The 21,903-nt window shown below is 42.9% G+C and overlaps 1 protein-coding gene across 2 annotated transcripts in view; it reads left to right on the top strand.

Annotated features, from left to right (window-relative positions):
- Positions 1 to 21,903, top strand: part of LOC106578707 (plexin domain-containing protein 2) — a 161,569-nt gene that overhangs the window by 136,625 nt on the left and 3,041 nt on the right. For both annotated transcript variants that reach the window (XM_014157836.2, XM_014157838.2), the window contains exons 10-13: positions 156 to 216; positions 502 to 664; positions 8,986 to 9,024; positions 20,996 to 21,159. In XM_014157836.2, coding sequence (XP_014013311.2) covers positions 156 to 216; positions 502 to 664; positions 8,986 to 9,024; positions 20,996 to 21,159 — 427 coding nt within the window. The remainder of the gene's footprint in view (positions 1 to 155; positions 217 to 501; positions 665 to 8,985; positions 9,025 to 20,995; positions 21,160 to 21,903) is intronic.

Genomic DNA, 21,903 nt, shown 5'->3' with positions numbered 1-21,903 from the left:
CTGCAGGTCTACAGAGCTGGATGTATCTGTTAGTATAATTGATGTTTTAGAGATTTATCCAATCCGTCTTTGATTGCGGTTTGTCCTTTTTAGTGATGCATGTCTAGGGTTCATGTTCCTAAGCTCTTTCTGAATATCCTCTCATCTGGTTTCAGGTGTTCCAGTGGGTTTGACCGCCATCGGCAGGACTGGGTTGATAACAGCTGTCCTGATGAGGTGAATATCATCCTGGCTGATGGAAATGACTAGCTTTCTAATATGAATAGCGAGTGAGTGGGGACATGGTGTGGTGCGCGCGTGTGTATCGGCTGTAATGTTTTTCTGTGTGGCTGCCAGGTTGATGGATGCTCTGGTCTGCTACATGCAGGGGGAAAGGGATGCCTCAGTTATTCCTCTCACTATCTAACTATCTATCTCTCACTCTCTTACTCTCTCTTATTTGAAAAGTACCAGTATTTCTACATTGCATGAGAAAGAGGACTCTTGTATGCTGTTTTGCAGACCAAAGACAAAAGCTGTGATATCATCAACACCACACAACTCTATCCATTCACCACCACGTTAGTTGCCAAGACAACAGGCCAGAGCAGAAGCAGAGGAGAGACCACCACAGCCAGAGCCTCCTCGTCCACATCCCACCCCCCAACCAGCGTCCCCACTGAAGGTAAGACAACTAACATATGCCCCAAAGCAGACAACTCCAACCAGTGTCTTGAGTACTGGTCAGGTCACATGGTCAGGAAAAACAGTATCTTGCTCAGATAGCACAAAACAAATTATTTTTAGTTTTTGTTATTTTTTATTTCATCTTTATTTAACTAGGCAAGTCAGTTAAGAACAAATTCTTATTTATAATGACGGCCTACCAAAAGGCAAAAGGCCTCCTGCGGGGCTGGGATTTAAAATAAAAAATAAAATACAAATATTGGACAAAACACACATCACGACAAGAGAGACAACACAGCACTAAATAAAGAGAGACCTAAGACAACAACATAGCATGGCAGCAACACATGACAACACAGCATGGTAGCAACACAACATGGCAGCAGCACAACATGGTAGCAGAACAAAATATGGTACAAACATTATTGGGCACAGACAACAGCACAAAGGGCAAGAAGGTAGAGACAACAATACATCACACCAAGCAGCCACAACTGTCAGTAAGAGTGTCCATGATTGAGTCTTTTAAGAGATTGAGAAGTCTGTCCAGTTTGAGTGTTTGTTGCAGCTCGTTCCAGTCGCTAGAAGCAGCGAACTGAAAAGAGGAGCAACCCAGGGATGTGTGTGCTTTGAGGACCTTTAACAGAATGTGACTAGCAGAACAGGTGTTGTATGTGGAGGATGAGGGCTGCAGTAGATATCTCAGATAGGGGGGAGTGAGGCCTAAGAGGGTTTTATAAATAATTAAGAAACAATACATGAGACTAGTGCTGGGCGGTGACTCTACGTTCTTTAATGGTATTTCAACGTTTGGTTTGTTAAATGTGATGCGAAACTCTGGCGAGTGTAATGTCTAGGGATGGCATACAGTATGGCATGGCAAGCGGTACTAGAGTGCCAAGTCTAGGACAAAAAGGCTTCTCAACAGTTTTTACCCCCAAGCCATAAGACTCCTGAACAGGTAATGAAATGGCTACCCAGACTATTTGCATTGTGAGCTCCCCCAACCGCCCCCCGCAACACCTTTTTTTACGCTGCTGCTACTCTCTGTTTATCATATATGCATAGTCACTATAACTATACACTCATGTACATACTACCTCAGTTGGGCCGACCAACCAGTGCTCCCGCACATTGGCTAACCGGGCTATCTGCATTGTGTCCCACCCACCACCCGCCAACCCCCTCTTTTACGCTACTGCTACTCTCTGTTCATCATATATGCATAGTCACTTTAACCATATCTACATGTGCATACATCAGGTGGCTGGATTATCTTGGTAAAGGAAAAATGCTCACTAACAGGGAGGTAAACAAGTTTGTGCACAACATTTGAGAGAAACAACATTTATGTGCGTATGGAACATTTCTGGGATCTTTTATTTCAGCTCATGAAAAATGGGACCAAAACTTTTATATTTATATTTTTGTTCAGTGTATATACACTACATAACCAGAAGTATGTTGACACTTGCTTGTCGAACATCTCATTACAAAATCATGGGAATTCATATGGAGTTAGTCCCCCCTTTGCTGCTATAACAGGCTCCAATCTTCTGGGAAAGCTTTCCACTAGATGTTGGAACATTGCTGCTGGGACTTGTTTCCATTCAACCACAAGAGCATTAGTGAGGTCAGGCACTGATGTTGGGTCATTAGGCATGGCTCGCAGTCGGCGTTCCAATTAATCCTAAAGGCATTCAATGGGGTTGAGGTCAGGGCTCTGTGCAGGCCAGTCAAGTTCTTCCACACCAATCTCAACAAACCATATGGACCTTGCTTTGTGCACAGGGGGAATTTTTATGCTGTAACAGGAAAGGGCCTTCCCCAAACTATTGCCACAAAGTTGGAAGCACAAGATCGTCTAGAATGTCATTGTATGCTATAGCGTTAAGATTTCTCTTCACTGGAACTAAGGGGCCTAGCCTGGAAAAAAAGGGGCCTAGCCATGAAAAAGGGACCTAGGGGGCCTAGTCATGAAAAACAGGCCCAGACCCTTATTCCTCCTCCATCAAACTTTACATTTGGCACTATGCATTTGGGCAGGTAGCGTTCCCCTGGCACCAGCCAAATCCAGATTCGTCCGTCGGACTGCCAGATGATGAAGCATTATTCATCACTCCAGAGAACGCGTTTCCACTACTCCAGAGTCCAATGGCGGCAAGCTTTACACCACTCCAGCGCTTCAGCAATCGGCGGTCCTGTTCTGTGAGCTTGTGTGGCTGAGCCGTTGTTGCTCCTAGACGTTTCCACTTCACAATAACAGTGGCAGCTCTAGCAGGGCAGAAATCTGACGAACAGACTTCTTGGAAAGGTGGTATCCTATGATGGTGCCATGTTGAAAGTCACTGAGCTCTTCAGTAAGGCCATTCTACTGCCAATATTTGTCTATGGTGATTGCATGGCTGTGTGCTCAATTTTATACACTCGTCAGCAACGGGTGTGGCTGAAATAGCCGAATCCACTAATTTGAAAGGGTGTCCACATACCTTTGTATATATAGTGTATATCCATAAAAAATTTGGCTGATTCATGATTTCGACTGGCTGAGAAAAGCTGCCTGTCTGTCTCATCCCGACCTGTTCATTACTATGGGACACAGTGGCAATCGAATTTCAATATTGCGACAATGTTGCAAATGTCGGCGATAATGTCTAGATCTGTTTTACTATGTAGATCAAGTTTATGAGTTGCATGGCTGGGCCAATGAGACAGTAGTAGTGGTAGCGGTGGTTATGGTGGTGGTGGTGGTGGTGGTACTGCGTTGCTAGGTAACGACATAAACAATGGCACTTCTTATGAATGTGCTGGCCATGTGTATGTTGTCTAGTATATCCTGGGCAGGATAGACTCTGACAATGGGAATTCCAAACCACCCGTTGTATAAAACTAACGTAAGTGGAGTCACACTATCTGAAATTGTCCAATGAGAAAAGCTTGTTTTCCGATGCAAATGTTTTGCTACAGTGAGTCTTAATGCACACAACCCTGAGACTACCTTCGAACAGAAGGGTAGGCTAAGAAGATGTGATGGATGTGCTGTTGGGACGTTAAGTAAAACAAAGTACCTGGTACGTTTCCTCAGCCACTCCTCAGTAAAAGGCACATGACAGCCCACTTGGAGTTTGTCAAAAGGCACCTAAAGGACTCTCAGACCATGAGAAACAAGATTCTCTGGTCTGATGAAACCAAGATTGAACTCTTTGGCCTGAATGCCAAGCATCACGTCTGGAGGAAACCTGGCACCATCCGTACGGTAAAGCATGGTGGATGCAGCGTCATACTGTGGGGATGTTTTTCAGCGGTAAGGACTGGGAGACTAGTCAGGATCGTGGGAAAGATAAACGGAGTACAGAGAGATCCTTGATGAAAACCTGCTCCAGAGAGCTCAGGACCTCAGACTGGGGCGAACGTTTACCTTCCAACAGGACAATGACCCTAAGCACACAGCCAAGACAATGCAGGAGTGGCTTCAGGACAAGTCTCTGAATATCCTTGAGTAGCCCAGCCTGAGCCAAGCTTGAAGCGTCATACCCAATATGACTCAAGACTGTAATTGCTGCCAAAGGTGCTTAAACAAAGTACTGAGTAAAGGATCTGATTTCTTATGTAAATGTAATATTTCCATTTTGATACATTTTCAAACATTTCTAAAAACCTGTTTTTGCTTTGTCATTTTTGTCTAAAGACAGGAACCTTTTTCAGACGAGTGCTCCAATTTCAGAGCACTCGTCTGAGTGTGCCAGAGCGCAGAATAACTGACAAAATTGACAAACGCTCAACACCCATTGAATATGGCCGGTGTCAGAAAACGTTGTCAAAAAAGCGTAATTAAATGGTTGCCAACAGCACATTTTCAGTCATCAATTCTCTGGATAACATAAAAACAGCCTAACCACCTCTGCTAGGGCCAGTAAAATGGTCAGAGTGAGCTGTTCCCTCATTTGTGTCCGAAAGTAGCTAGCAAGCTAGCCAACGTTAGCCAGTTAGCTTGGGTGCTTGACTGCGAGTAAAATGGTCAGAGTGAGTTGTTCCCTTATTTGAGTCTGGAAGTAGCTAGCAAGCTAGCCAACATTAGCCAGTTAGCTTGGGTGCTTGACTGCTGTTGTTAGGTCAGATCAACCCGACTCCTTGGCCAGAGCGTCCAGTGTGCGCTCTGAATGCTCCGAGAGTGAAACGCTCAGATTTTACGAACTGACAATCTGACAACGCTCTGAATTTACAAATGCCCAGAGTACACTCTGCGCACATTATGGCACTCCAGATTGAATTGATGAACACCCCCGTAGTATAAACCAGCCTTTAGTCTTGAAATCTTTGGTTGTTTAGTACATGGCCTCACAAGTGAATCCTTAAAGAGCTGGGTGGGACTAAAGCTTAAGAGGGTGTGAACGATGCTGAATGGGTGTAGACAAAGAAGAGCTCTCCAGTAGGTGAACCAAAACATTCAAGGGCCATTTTCTCAAAAGTGAGGTTTATCAACGTTCAAAGCAGAATTACATACACTACAGTTGAGGAACAATGGGTATGATACTACTTTTAACCAATGTAAAAAACACAATCTCCAATTTTGATACATAAGACCGAATCAAGCCGGTCGGTCACATGTGGAAAAAGTCAAGGAGTCTGAATCCTTCCTGAATGCCCTGTATAACTTCTCTGCCTCTTTCACTGTTTCTTCAGTAATAGAACTATCCGGATTGTTTTCCTTGAGCACCAAATGCACACTAGATGGCAACAAATGATGCAGGGCATGCAAGCTGTGTTTTACCCAGCTAAACAATGCAGATTGAATTAGGACAATATCTCTAAAATTTTAAAGACATGCACCCACACAGAAAAATAATTGTGATCATTCCTTTCTTTCCTGCTGATGTCAGGAGAAACGGTGAAGTTCTCCTTCTAAGTGGAACAGCGGTCTAAGGCACTGCATCTCAGTGCTAGAAGCGTCACTACAGACACCTTGGTTCGATTCCAGGCTGTATCACAACCGGCTGTGATTGGGAGTCCCATAGGGGCGCACAATTGGCCCCGCATCGTCCAGGTTTGGCCGGTGTAGGCCGTCATTGTAAATAAGAATTTGTTCTTAACGGACTTGCCTAGTTAAATAAAGGTTAAAGCTGAAAATGCATCCCAAATGGCACCCTATTCCCTATGTTGTGCACTACTATTGACCAAGGCCCATTGGGAATAGGGTGCTATTTGAGGCGCACCCTGACTTAATTACAGCTATTTACACTTCATTGCCCTGATGTCAAGGGAAATTAAAACGTCAAGCCACGTATGTATTGAAACAAATAGCTAATTCATCTTCATCAGCTTAACATATTACCCACACACGGTACTGACTTGAATATTAGATGTCTGTAATTCACTTCAACTGTACCATTCATCTTCCCCATGAAAAGTAATATGTTCAACTTAATGTCCCTGTCACTATCTGCACAATCACATTATGCACTTTAATCATGACTAAAAGCCTATGCAGGGTGTATTTTCTGGCCGGTAACCGGTACATCTTGAAGTTGATAATTGACTAATGTGTTATGGGTTGGGATACCTGGGTGATACACAATGCCTACACTGTGCTAATGGTCAACTTATCATCTCAAGTATCCACTCTTGCTAACGCCCAAGAGAAAGAGGTGTAGACAGCTAATTATGTCGAATTCATTATAGTATGTAACAGCTTGCATTGTCTACTGGTGACTGATGATGTATTATAGGAATGCACCATTGTAGGAATATGCAACCACAATGAGGAAGATTGAGGGATGTAGACTGTGTCCCAAATGACATGCATATGGCACCGTATACATACATACATATATACACTCTTACAAAAAATGTTGCTATCTAGAACCTTAAAGGATTCGTCGACTGTCCCCATAGGAGAACCCTTTGAAGAACCGTTTTTGGTTGCAGGTAGAACCCTTTTGGGTTCCATGTAAAACTCATTCTACAGAGGATTCTACATGGAACTCAAAAGGCTTCTACCTGGAACCAAAAAGGGTTCTTCCTGGAGCCAAAAAGGGTTCTCCTATGGGGACAGCCAAATAACCCTTTTGGAACCCTTTTTTCTAAGAGTGTAGTAGTGGTAAAGCAGAAGAATTCAGTGTGCTCTCTGACATTAATAATAGTTGATATGGTAAGGTGCTCTTTGGTTTCCCAGACTTGTGGAATTGATGAAAAAATGAAGGCTAAACCTGTAGACAGACTACATGTTTTGTTATTGCAGAGTGGTGTTTAAAGGTGGTTGGAGTGGTGAGTTACAGTAGGGGTTCTGCCTGTGGGTTCTGGGTTAGATGGTTCTAGATCCGGCTCTAGTCGGTGATGATCTCTAAAGCAGATGCCCAAGGTTTTGGCTCCCGGTACCCCACACTACACAAACTCCAATGACATCCAGTTCTACTTTTCACTGTTCTAAAGTAATCATTTCAGGATTTTCTCCTAGGATTCCATATGGCTTTCCACTGTGAGGGCAGGTTTTCATTTCATGGACGTGAGGGCAGGTTTTCATTTCATGGACGTGAGGGCAGGTTTTCATTTCATGGACGTGAGGGCAGGTTTTCATTTCATGGACGTGAGGGCAAGGTTTCATTTCATGGACGTGAGGGCAGGGTTTCATTTCATGGACGTGAGGGCAGGGTTTCATTTCATGGACGTGAGGGCAGGGTTTCATTTCATGGACGTGAGGGCAGGGTTTCGTTTCATTCTCCTAATCTCTGTCTTATATTTAGTGTTTCAGTCCTTGACCTTTTCCCTCTTATGCTCTCCTTGGTAGGTATAACTTCTCTCAGATGATGTTAAAGAGGCAATCTGGGATTTGAAAAACAACAAAGCTCATGAGGCATCTATAAATTATATTCTTCAAAAATCAATCGGTATATATCATTCATTTAAAAATCCCCAAATGGATGTACCAATCCCAGTTTGCCGCTTTTGAAGACCTTCCCTCAGTGAGGTGGATGAGGTGGTGATATGAGCACAGATGCCTTGAATGCTGGAGAGAGGTGGAGAGGAGTGTGAGAGAGGTCCAGCTGAGAGACGAAAACAAACCCCAACGATACTGGAGGTCAGACACGCTGAGGAGCAGGGGTGTGTGTGTGTGTGTGTGTGTGTGTGTGTGTGTGTGTGTGTGTGTGTGTGTGTGTGTGTGTGTGTGTGTGTGTGTGTGTGTGTGTGTGTGTGTGTGTGTGTGTGTGTGTGTGTGTGTGTGTGTGTGTGTTAGCATGAAAAAGCCAGGAGGTCTATCTGTCTGTGGTGTGTGCCGTGAAGCTGACACACAGAAAGAGCCTTACACTTCTTGACAAGCACGGAGGATAGTTTTCTGATCCGCCCCAGTCTCCTCAGCTGTAGAGGTCCAAGGTCAAGTCAGACTGGATACTGGGAGGCAATGGTGGGGTGTGGGCAGCTCTCTTTTCCCTCTCCTGTTCCCTCCCACTTCCTAACACTGTTCATTCTTTAATACTGTATCCTGTATGAGTTCAGATACCGTGTGATGCGGCTTTGAGGAATCTTCACTGTCACAGTTTAATGTCATCATATGATAATTGTTCATATTCATGACACTGGCAGGATTGGTAATCGAGTTTGATTTCCTGCCTCGCTGTCATACACCTTATCTCATAGACCGTGGCATTTCTTAGACTAGGAAATTATTCTAGGAAATGGTTGCATGCATTAAATTATCTTTGATCTTGGCAATTGAAATGTTAAAATCCTTTGAAATACATTTACTTAGTTGAGACCCGTTTCAAGGCTCTTTCTGGTTTTGAGATGGTGCAATGGCACCCATAGCATTTTATCGGCTCATGTACAGTATGTGGCAAATTTACATAATGTGTATCCTATGGGGGGTGTAAATTCATATCACACCTCTCACAGTGAATTTAAATGTTTCATAGTAGCTTAACCCCAGACTGCTTCTTGCTCTTGCATTATGCATGGGAGAGCATTATATCCCCCCCAAAAAAATTCAGACATTGAGTAAATTCCCTTTTCAAATGAAAATGATCTAGCAATGAAATATAAACTGGAAAATAAAAGTTACATTTGTCTATAAACCTGTGTAATAATCGCTAATGATTATTTCTGAATATCTGATTCACATTCTTTACCAGTATTGAGGTTAATAGTGGTTGTTGTTGTCAGGCAGCTCTGAGCTGTGGACATAGAGATCCTATAATTCATAATAGACATATGGATTCTGTATGTAATTCTCTGGCTGTGGGGATATTCACAAACCACAGACAAAACAGAGGTCGTAATGTGTAATTCTCTGTCTCTCTCTCTCTCTCTCTCTCTCTCTCTCTCCAGATGACACCAAGATTGCTCTGCATCTTAAAGACAATGGAGGTAAGCCTCTGTTTTCCCATTGTATATATCCATGTTCCTTTGATTCAGTTGTGTTTTTCTGTGTAGATGCATGTTGTGTTTATATCTGGGGCTCTGTTTACATCCAAGGCTGCTGTCTGTGTATTTACTGCTGACAGATTGCTCTGTTTTCTGGGGAGGACAGGCCAAGGGAAGGAGCAGCTCATTGAAGCAGTGTTGAAGCACCTCATCCAGAGGCTGATTTGAAATGGCTAACTATACCAAGTTTTGGGATTGAACTGATCAATCATGGTGTCTATGTGTGTCCCCCAAATGGCAGCCTATTCCCTTTATAGTGCACTACTTTTGACCAGGGCCCATAGTAGTCCACTTCATAGGGAATAGAGGTGCCATTTGGGATGCATCCTTTGTGGGTGTTAGGGAGGGAGAGGGGGTCTTAGGAACACTAGAGCTTCATAGTTGAAGGAATGCTATCTCAGAGTGTTGGTGAAACATAAACGCAGACTGAAGCTCAATGTGAATGTCAGCAAGTTCTTGAAACCACTGCTCTCAGAACTGGTGCGTTTACCAAAGTTAAAACAGTATTAATTTGCCCTCGTTGCCTCCAAATTAAATAAATAGCACTACGAAAAAACACAATTTGGAGTGCGGACCCTTGACAAATGAACTCAATGTCATTAGGAATTTGAGGGGGATTCCAGTATGAGGGGTATTTCAGAAGAGGCAGGTGTGGTCAACAATCTCACACACATTTCCATTTCAACAGGATGTAGGTACTACCGGTATATATGGTCGACTCTGCTACGCACACACCTCAACACAGCAGGGTATCTATTTAATAACAAAATGAAATGTTTAAATTACATTTTCTGCTGATTAGCTACACCCACACTGTGTGTGTGTGAGAGAGAGAGAGAGAGTGTTAGACTGACATTTTAATTCCAAAATTAGTCTCAACTCCATCACTTCGTGAGTAAACCACACAAATATTTAATTTCCTCCCGGAGAGGAATTGGAAATCTGTGTCTCTTATCGTCCTTACCCAAACATTGCCTATCTCACTCGCTGGCTCGTGGCACAGCCTCTTCCCAGATGTCGGACAAGACGAAATCTCTGCGTGCCCATTTTCATTTGGGAGAAAGCAGACCTGTTTCACAGGATGCGTGCCAAATCGCACCCTTTGCTCTGTAGCGTGCCCTACATTTGACCGGGACTCATAGGCTCTGGTCAAATGTAGTGCACTATGCAGGGAATATGGTGATGTTCGGGACCTAATCACTGTGTGGGAAGCGTGCTGGGAAGGGATTTGGGCCTAAGGAGAAAGCCAAAAGGGATGGAGGGAATGAGCCAGTGTGATCATACTGAAACCACAGAGCCGAAGGCTGCTGCAGCCCAAACCACACCATGTCTTTAGGTGCACACTGCATGTGACCGATTACAACCACAAACCAGCCATGTGACTATATGGAGAGGCTGTCTAAAGTAATGGTGGCTATGGCTTGGCTGGTGTAGCGCTAATGCCGCAGACTCCAACACACGTCTACGTTGAACAGCATAAGTTGGCAACCGGTCTACAGCCTCTAGCTTTTCCCACTGTCATCCACTCTCACCATCTGTTCAATAGCATTTGAAAATACTACACAACATACAGTACTTCAAGTAACGTTAGCTGTGGATTTAGAATTTGATATCTAGTGCATCTCATCCACTCCACTTTGTACCCATCGTCTCTCTGCAGCGCCGCCTAGCTTTGGGCTTGGACACACGTTCACATTTTAGTGTGATTTCTACCAGATCCAGCAGTGTGCGTGTCCTTTCACCTTGGGAAACACGGAGCACGGCAGAAAACGCTAAGGCGATTAGCCTTGGCTAAGTGATACGATGAGGGAAAATCAGGACGCACCCTACTGTCTCACTGCAGAGGCTACTCGAAGAAGACAGGACACTCCTTAACCTCCAAGCAAGATGAAAAAAAGTATCTATCCCTTTGAGTTGCGTCTCCAAAGGCAACCCGTTCACTCTATCATGCACTATTGGTCCTGGCCAAAAGTAGGGCTATATAGTGAATACGCTGCCATTTAGAAGACTATGTGTTGATTAGCTTCGCTAGGCACGTTAGCCAGGTGAGAGGATGGCTGTGGCCCTGTGACACTGTGCTGTCAGTAATGTGGCGCTAAAAGCGTAGCGTGGTCTGGGTCCACACAGTCGTTCAATTCATCTTCTCTGTCCAAGCTCTGTGTTTTGCTGTCTGAAGGCTAAGTACAGCAGGTTTATGTCCTGAGAACGTTTATGAGGAGAATGCTGATTGGTTGATCATAGGGAGATGGTTCGAACTCCAGCTATGACCCCCACAGTCCCAGTCCCATTCATGTAGCTGTGTCCTGATGTGACTTTGCTTCATTATACTGCAGAAACCAATGTAACCTAATTTCAATGGCTGGTTTGCAAATAGCACCCCTATATAGTGCACTATTTTTGACCAGAGCCCTATGGGGCTATAAATAGAATAAATAAGGTGCCACTTGGCACACGGCCCATACCTTTCAAAGCCATGCATGCAGGCATAGTCATCCACTTTCATGATCGAGACACTGTGACTATGTTTTTCAGGCTATTGTTTTTGCCAGCTTTCAGCTGTGTGACCCAATGTGAATAATATGTGGATTCATTCACACCCCTGTCTCTGCAGCCAAATGGCTTAGATATTGCTTACCCACACCCAAGGAAATCTCCCTCCACCCCTTCTACAGATGAGACTAGATTAAACAGTCAGTCAGATGAAACCTGGGTCTGTGTCCCAAAGGGCACCCTACTCCCTATATAGTGCAGTACTTTTGACCAGAGCCCTGTGAAATGCCCCTATGGGCCCTGGTCAAGCGTAGTGCACTATATAGGGTGCCATTTGCGACACAGCGAGGCAGTGTTTTCCACAGCAGTAGACTGGTCTGTGAGGTTGTTATGGGGTTGTTGATTAGCCACGCTGGGCTGTTGATTTCTCTTCCCTTCTCACTCTGAGCACTGGACAGGAGACCCCTGCAAACACTTCAGACCAACAGCCTGGCCTAGCCGCTACTGTGGAGCAGCTGCCTCCAACTGTGTGAGGCTTGGCAGTTGGCCTCTGTACTTTTCTCCCAAACACAGACAAATTGCCTTCCAGGGAAAAAAGTGAGAAAAGGGGCTTTCCAGCCCTAGTTTCACTGCTGATGGTGTTTTTTGGGCATCAGTTAATATTTCTAGACAGTTTAGGTTTTATGACGTGGTTGAAAGGGGATTCTTGCTTGAGCCAAATGGGTCATACACCTCCTGCTAATGAGAAGGGGATGAATGCGAAATGAGTCAATGAGGGACTGATGAAGGATTTGCCCGATTCATTTTAACACAGTGGCTAAGAAATTTTGTAAGGAGAGATTTTGAGTAGTGCTGTGGTGGGGGTGAAATTATTATGCTCTGAGACAAAGAGCTCACACAAGTCTCAAGCTCTCTCTCATGCATGCACGCGCACACACATACACACACTTATCCATCCACACGATAAAAGTCCCAATCCTAGGAACATATACATTACACATATACATTGAGTACAGTTTCTGTTAATGTACAGTAGGCTACCTGCTTTTGTTTTGGTGTTCTATAAGGCTAGCATAGTCCTAAATAAATAGTGGATTTGGATGGTCGGGGCAGCGGTGATAGCACTGAACAGCACCATAAAATCCCTGTACAGCACCATAAAATCCCTGTACAATCACAATTGACCCTTTTAACGCTACACTCTTAGAAAAAAGGGTTCCAAAAGGGTTTTTCGGCTGTCCCCATAGGATAACCCTTTTTGGTTCCAGGTAGAACCCTTTTTGGTTCCAGGTAGAACCCCTTTGATATCCAAGTAGAACCCTCTGTGTAAAGGGTTCTACATGGATCTCAAAAGGGTTCTACCTGGAACCAAAAAGGGTTCTCCTATGGAGATAGCTGAATAACCCTTTCAGGTTTTAGATAGCCTTTCTACACTCTTAGAAAAAAAGGTGCTGAGTGAGTAATTTTGACCCATCATGAATTTAACATTGAAATATCTTTTCCATTTTTAGTCATGCCCCCCTCCCTTCTTGACTTTTCCTAAGGAAGTTTATTTAACATGTTAGTTGTTAGAACTTTGATATCACAAGCAGAATTTGTGTTATAAGCAGTTTTAAGAGGACATGTAAAAATACAGGGCACATACAGGTAAGACGTTTTGATTTCCATTTATACTGAACAGAAAATATATATATACACTGAACAAAAACGATATAAGCGCAACATGTAAAGTGTTGGTCCCATGTTTCATGAGCTGAAATAAAACATCCCATAAATGTTCCATACACACAACAAGCTTATTCCTTTCAAATTTTGTACATTCATTTGTTTACATCCCTGTTAGTGAGCATTTCTCCTTTGCCAAGATAATCCATCCACCTGACAGGTGTTGTGAGGACAGACGCTGGTGACGAGAAGCAAGTACAGGGAGTGAACATTTAATGAAACACAGACAGGAACAGAATACGGACAGCGTCTGGACAGAGGAAAACAAAATTACATTACTGCTAACAAGGGGATGAAACAGAGGAAACAGACAGATATAGGGAAGGAAATCAAAACGTGAAGGAGTCCAAGTGAGTCCAATGAGCTCAGATGCGCATAATGATGGTGACAGGTGTGCGTAATGAAGGGCAGCTTGGCGCCCTCGAGCGCCAGAGAGGAGAAGTGGGAGCAGGCGTGACAGTACCCCCCTCCCCCCCTCTAGCACCTGGGCTGGCCAAGGCGCGGATGCCCGACGAGCCGGCTGAGGCACGGGAGCCTGACGAGCCGGCTGAGGCGTGGGAGCCTGAGGAGCTAGCTGAGGCACCCCCTGGTTCCTACGGCAGCGGCACCTGAGGCATGACGTGGGATGGGTGCCTGCCGAGCCAACCGAGGCAAGGAAACCTCTCGAGCCAGCAAAGGCGTGGAAGCCCGACAAGCCAGCTGAGGCACCCCCTGGTTCCTACGGCAGCGGCACCTGGACCCGACGTCACCAACTAAACTAAAAACTAAAACCTCCCTGAAGCTTCAAATAATGAGTATCAGCATTCTGTGAGGACAGACGGTGGAGACGAGAAGCAAGTACAAGGAGTGAACATTTAATGAAACACAGACAGGAACAGAATACGGACAGCGTCTGGACAGGGGAAACAAAACGATATTACTGCTAACACGGGGATGAAACAGAGGAAACAGACAGATATAGGGAAGGAAATCAAAACGTGAAGTCCAGGTGAGGCCAATGAGCTCAGATGCATGTAATGATGGTGACAGGTGTGCGTAATGAAGGGGAGCCTGGCGCCCTCGAGCGCCAACTCCTTTGTGCAATCGAGGTGTCCGATTTTAAAATAGCTTTTCGGTGAAAGCACATTTTGCAATATTCTGAGTAGATAGCCCAGCCATCACGGCTAGCTATTTAGACACCCACCAAGTTTAGCCCTGACCAAACTCCGATTTACTATTAGAAAAGTTTGATTACCTTTGTTCTTCGTCAGAATGCACTCCCAGGACTGCTACTTCAATAACAAATGTTGGTTTGGTCACAAATAATCCATTGTTATATCCAAATAGCGGCGTTTTGTTCGTGCGTTCAAGACACTATCCGAAGTGTAAATAAGGGTCACGAGCACGACGTATTTCGTGACAAAACAATTCTAAATATTCCATTACCGTACTTCGAAGCATGTCAACCGCTGTTTAAAATCAATTTTTAATGCCATTTTTCTCGTAAAAAAAGCGATAATATTCCGACCGGGAAAGCGTGTATACGTACAAAGAGAGAGAAAATAAAAGCATGGGATCCCCTCGTGCACGAGCCTGAGTTACATAGTACTGTGACCGGCCACTATCCCAACGCGCAACTTTTTTTCAGCCAGAGCCTGCAAAGCCACGATTCAGCTTTTTGCCGCCTTCTGAGAGCCCATGGGAGCCGTAGGAAGTGTCACGTAACAGCAGAGATCCCCTGTAATGGATAGAGATAATCAAGAAGGGCAAGAAATGGTCAGACAGGGTACTTCTTGTACAGAATCTTCTCAGGTTTTGGCCTGCCAAATTAGTTCTGTTATACTCACAGACACCATTCAAACAGTTTTAGAAACTTTGGAGTGTTTTCTATCCAAAGCTAATAATTATATGCATATTCTAGTTTCTGTGCAGGAGTAATAATCAGATTAAATCGGGTACGTTTTTTATCCGGCCGTGAAAATACTGCCCCCTAGCCATAACAGGTTAAAATAATTGTTATGTATTTTGTCAACGTTTATGATGAGTATTTTTGTAAATTCACCGGAAGTTTTTGGTGGGAATACATTTTCTGAACATCACGCGCCAATGTAAAAAGCTGTTTTTGTATATAAATATGAACTTGATTGAACAAAACATACATGTATTGTATAACATAATGTCCTAGGAGTGTCATCTGATGAAGATCATCAAAGGTTAGTGCTTCATTTAGCTGTGGGTTTTATTGACATATATGCTTGCTTGGAAAATGGCTGTGTGGTTATTTTGGTCTATGTACTCTCCTAACATAATCTAATGTTTTGCTTTCGCTGTAAAGCCTTTTTGAAATCGGACAACGTGGTTGGATTCAGGAGAGGTTTATCTTTCAAATGGTGTAAAATAGTCGTATGTTTGAGAAAATTTAATTGTGGTATTTTAGTTGTTTTTGTATTTCGCGCCATGCGATCCCATTGGCTGTTGGTTAGGGGTTCCGCTGGCGGAACGCCTAGATGTAAGAAGTTAAACAGTATGATCATTCCACAGGTCCACCTTGTGCTGGGGACAATAAAAGGCCACTCCAAAATGTTCCATTTTGTCACACAACACAATGCCACAGATGTCTCAAGTTTTTAGGGAGAGTGCAATTGGAATGCTGACTGCAGATCTGTTGCCAGATAATTTTATGTTAATTTTTCTACCATAAGCTGCCTCCGTCGTTTTCGAGAACCGTCCTCACAACAGCAGACCACGTGTGTCCACGCGAGCCTAGGACCTCCATATCTGACTTCTTCACCTGCGGGATCGTCTGAGACCAGCCACCCTGACACCTGATGAAACTGTGGGTTTGCACAACTGAAGAATTTCTACACAAACTGTCAGAAACTGTCTCAGGGAAGCTCCTCACCAGGATCTTGACCTGACTGCAGTTCGGTGTCGTATCTGACTTCAGTGGGCAAATGCTCACCTTCGATGGCCACTGGCACACTGGAGAAGTGTGCTCTTCACGGATGAATCTCATGAAAGGCGCAATGTGGGCGAGCGGTTTGATGTCACACCAGATACTGACTGGTTTTCTGATCCACGCCCCTACCTTTTTTTTAAGGTATCTGTGACAAACATATGCATATCTTTATTCCCAGTCATGTGAAATCCATAGATTAGGCCCTAATACATTTATTTCAATTGACTGATTTCCTAATATATTAACTTTTATATTTGTGTTCAGTGTAGTATCAGAAAGACCATATTCTGAAGATTGCCAAATAACTCTCAAAATTGAAGAGATTAGCTCTATTTGAAAATATAACTTTTTCCAAGACTTAATCCCACTCCATATCCCTTAATGGAAATTATGTTATTTGCTGGCACTACCAGCTGCTTTGACTAATGAAAAAAACCACAAATACAGCAACACTGTGGACAATGTACTATCAGATAATTCAGAATGCAAATAAGATCGATTTTTTTGGTCTGTATGACTATGAGATACTCTTTGCAATTACATTATCTTGATACCTGTAATACTTTGTTTTCCTTTTGCTCTCAGCCCTAAACCTGGTACTTTATGGTCCTTGCATGGTTGAATGTGATTACAGGTTACTGATTTTTTTTTGTTTACTCAACTTTTCAACCTGAACTTTTTTGATGGACCAAACATTGCTCTAACACGAGAAAACGTAGGCAAAAATAATGTCAACTAGAAATTATTATTTTGGCAACTTACCTAAAAACAAAAAGGCTGTGGAACTGGTTACACACACACACATTTTCTCATGTTGGAGCTAAGTTTGGGCCAACTAAAAATGTTAAAGTCAGGTAACACTTTGACCGAAAAGCTGAGTAAACAAAAAAAACTGTGTAAACAGTTACTTAATAATAATTGGTTTTAACAACTAGATTTTTGGGTGATTTTTTTTTTTTTTTTTTTTTACAGTGTATGTTAATCATCAGTGATTGGCCACGCTTTAGCAAACAGGTTTGATTAGCACTCTGGACCTCCCTGTTTTCCTGTGCAATTATGGAGATCAATAAAGCAGAGAGCCATGAGAGAAGGAAGCTGGCTGGGGCACTGATGAGTGGCTAGTCACTAATTAAACCAAGAAAGAGAACAGAAAAGAAAATAAGGAAAATACTGTAAATATATAAATATATGATCTCAATAAATAAAAAGATCCAGGATGGAACATTGCCATAAATCTGTGGGAGATGAGAGATCAAAGCTGTGGCCATTTGTTTTGTAATCACTTCATTAGCCCACTCCTGCTATGATCGATGGGACAGCCGCTGCGACACTTTCTCTCTCACACACACAGGAATCAGACATAAGACTATAGAACAGGGTGTGCCAATGTACTTGTTCCATGTGATGCTGTGACTGAGTGAACTGCTTGCCAATGCTATCTTATTATCAGGTTAGTTGTAGTAGTTGTTGTAGTAGTAGTAGTAGTAGTAGTAGTAGTAGTAGTTGTAGTTTTAGTAGTTGTAGTAGTTCTAGTTCTAGTTGTAGTTGTAGTAGTTAATTAAGTGATAATGCCTTCGAAGCCGGTGTTTGCAGGATATATTAGCATGTGTGTTCTTAGGCCCGAGTCTAAGTCAAACCATGTCAATATATCCTCCAAACACCGGCTTTGAGGGCATTACCACTTTTATACAATGGGTTACCAACATATTCAAATAAAAACTGAATTTGTATTAATTTATTCATATGATTTCATCCTTCCACGAGATATAGTCCCAACGCAAATCTAGGGTTGCTACCTAAGCTGGCTTGTCAGTCGTTCGTTCTATCGGTTCGATGGCCAGAGACACAACACATTCGTTAAGTGTTTTTGTTCCAAATCTATGAACGCGACCCAGTCGTTCGTTCTAAATGTTCCGTCGCCATGATGGCTGGCAACATTCTCATCCCTTGCTTGCTAGCTAGCCAACTTTGGCTAACACAGTGACATCAAACAGTGCAGTCAAAATAACAGCAAAGGAGCTGCATTTGCGTTTGTTTAAGCTGTTTTCTAGTGATTCATTGTGGACACATCCATAAAAATGAGCTAATGATGCGCAATTTCACCTGGCATAGAACATTTGCTCTCTCCCTGGTAGGGCTTGAACAGTTTTGTAAAGAAGAATGGTAAAATATTGCCAAATCTAGGTGTGCAAAGTTGGTAGAGACCTATAATAACAGACTCATTGCTGTAATTGTTGCCAAAAGTGCTTCCACCAAGTATTAAAACAGGGGGTTGGAGACTTATCCAATTATGATATTTCAGTTTTGTATTTTTTATATATTTTTTTTCACAATAAAAATTCATTATAAGTGGAGTATGGTGTGTAGATAAGTGGAAAATCCTTTAAATGGATGAAACTCAGGCACTGACACAACAAAATGCGGAAAAAGTTCAAGGCTGTGTAAACTTTGTATATCAGTTCTTGGCAATATTCTGGGAATGTTCCAAAAAATGGAATTGTACACATTAACATCATTAAGCTCAAAATTCTGTTCTCAGAACATGAAGAAAATTTTCCATAAAAACCACAAGAAAACTAAACATTCAGATAATGTTCTAAGAATGTTATTTAAAAACATATACAGTCCGTTCTCAGTATCAACAAAACTCTCACTTTCCTCTATCTTGTTAAGTGTGTTCAGGTGTGTTTACCGCACTGAGTAATTGGCCACAACTGTTTTTAATGAATGTTTGTTTCTTTTGAAAATGGGGTCTGTTTGAATAGACTAAAATGAACAGCTTTGTATGCATAAAAAACATGATATGCTCGCTCCATCCTGGTGGTGCAGTGGACTAATTCCATGGATAGAGAACTGAAGATCAGAGGTTTGAATTGATTGATCATAAGTCATTGATGCCGTGTCTCAATAAACAAGACATGTGTTTGCATGATTAATGCCTGAGGAAATCTATTTCCATGTGTCACATCTGTGCTTAGAGTTATAAAAAAGTTCATTTATTATTGAAAAATGATGTGAAACTTCTAAGGAAGTTATTCGAAAACTTCCAAATAATCGATCGTTTCCATTCTCAGAGCATGAATAAAACCTCCCAGGAAAATATAAGGAACCAGAGTAAAACGTTTTCAGAACCTCCCTGCAACCAAATAAGAAGCGTTCACTTCTGTTATCAGCACGTTTAAAAAACGTTTAGTTTTACCGGTCAGGAAACTTATGCCTTCAGTCCCACAACCAATGTGAAACCAAAATACAGTACATTCTCACAACTTCCAAGGAACCAAATGTGCTAACTGTTCACACTGCAGGCATTAATGCTAAAATCCGTTTTGTTTTTCAAATCCGTTTTGGAATACTGACTGTCCTAAAAGCAAGTTACAAGTGACCAAATCAGATTTGTGTGTGATAAGACAGCAGTCATTTGCTGACATAGTAACGACAGGTGTGTGCGCAGGGGTCTAGGCCGATTGGTGTTGCGCGTGCTTCCTATCAATCAGAAGTTATGTGGCAAGTTACAGTGACAACAATGCCTGCCATGGACGTTTTCTAGTTACTTTGAATGTTCAAAAACATAGAGTAAGAACACTTTTAAAGCCTCAAAGGATAAGATAAAAAAACAAGTCATTTTTGGCTAGCCACAGCAGTGACCTAGCTAGCTAGTTGGCAGTTTAGATTTCAAGCACAGTCATTCACTAATTTGTTTGTAAACAATTAACAAGCTACTTAGCTACCACATGTTCTTGTCAAACTGTCAACAGAGTAGCTAGCAAGAAACAAGTTATGCCAAATAACAGTCTAAAAACCACTTGAGGATAAAATAAACTAGATTTGACCATTCAGAAACAAGTCGCATGGCCAGGAATCAGATTTGTATCCAACTTCAAACCACCTAATAAGGGATTTGAGTCACTTCAAACTGCCAATGTGAACAAGGCTTTAGTGATTCAGAACACATGAATTCACTGGTAGCCAATTAGGCCTTCAAGATGACAGTGCACATTCCTTAAGGTAGGACAGCCAATCATTATGGAGTCTCCTCTCCATACACCCATCTTATCAAACTGGACTGTCATTACTGAGTGCCTGATAACTTTCGATATCTCCATCCATAGATGCATCTCTCCTCCTATCCAACAACACCATGAGCTAACCTTGGTTTGGGATTATCTCTTGTGCCTCAGCTGTAGCACATTGCTCATGAATAGCTAAACAGGTTATGCCACAACGATGCTAATCTCCTCCTTCCAGACACTCGCACACATGCACGTGCACACATACACAGGCATTCAAGCGCAGTGTCGGCTAACGGCTGAGCTAGATCCGGAATGTTCCATCGTTTTCAGAGAAAAAGAGAATCTCATGTTAGTTGACGGTAAGGATTAAAGGATAATATTCAAGGTTTGTTTGGTTTTTGGAACAATAGGAAAACACAATTAACTTTTCGGGGGGGGGGGGGGTTGAACTTGAACCTGGCACTTTTCGTTTTCTTGCATGGTTAAATGGTTGAACGGTAATTGCCACCAGAGTAAGTATGATTAGACTGAGGCTGAACAAGGCCGTGCATCATGACATTTGGTCAACTTCATTTTTGATCACAAGCGTCAGGCGTGTTTATTAAGACAGAAGCCCTAGTGACAACAGGAGAAACAGAGACCAGCAGCACCCACGAATGACGAGTGTCCCCTACTGTTCAATAGTAGAAATGCAGTGAAGGTCTGTGTTCAAGAGAGAGATTCTAAAGTGGGTTTTCCTGTGTTACTCTAGCGATGCCAAAGGAGAGTGCTGCAGAGAGGAAGGACACACACCCACTGCACACTGGCCTGATCCTGGGCATTCTCGTGGTCTTGCTCATCATGGCAGCCGCAGTCCTGGTCACTGTCTACATCTACCACCACCCTACATCAGCCGCAAGCCTCTTCTTCATCGAGGTCAGTCTATAATACCACTATGTGGCTATCTCAACATTCAAACAATGTGTTGTTCAATCCCTGTGTGCTCCCTTCTCCCTTAATCTCCTCTTCACCTGTCTCTAATGGTGTCTCATATGTCTGTCCATAAAGCATACACAATATGAAAGAAGAGTGACTCTCCCCCAAAAATGTCAATCAAGCTTATATACAAAGACATGTATTGCTTTGACTTGTCAACAGTTCATAAGTATCCACTGGATTTAGAAGTCCATTCGTTCTGGACTGTCTTTACCGGTTGGTCAGTTATGTCCCCTGAAGTACCTTAGAACAGCAGGCTGAGACCCATGCTAGCCTAAGGGTAGTACAGTATTACAACTGCTTGTGAGGGAGTCTCTCTCTCTCTCTCTCTCTCTGTCTCTCTCTGCCTGTCAGGTTTGATTATGATGTGTGCTTTCCTAACCTACCCCAGCAGATACTTCCTTCCAAGGTCAGGCAATATGTCTGCCAACCACTAGACGCCCGTATGTCAGGGTAGAATAACAAACTACTCCCACTGTGTTTCTCTGTTCTCCCTAATTACACCCTATTCCCTATTTAGTGCACTACTTTGTCGACAGGGCTCTGGTCAAAAATAGGGCACTATATAGGGAATAGGGTGCCATTTGGGACCAAAGCTCTGTCAGGCCCTCCAAAAAAAAAAAAAGTCGAGTCATAATCTGGTCAGCGTTCATTACACTTTATCCCTGTTTCTCCAACTCATAA

This window comes from Salmo salar, chromosome ssa19 (assembly GCF_905237065.1).
Source record: "Salmo salar chromosome ssa19, Ssal_v3.1, whole genome shotgun sequence".
Taxonomy (NCBI): Eukaryota; Metazoa; Chordata; class Actinopteri; order Salmoniformes; family Salmonidae; genus Salmo; species Salmo salar.
Note: the sequence above shows the minus strand (reverse complement) of the source record. Positions and strands in the feature narration are given on the sequence as shown.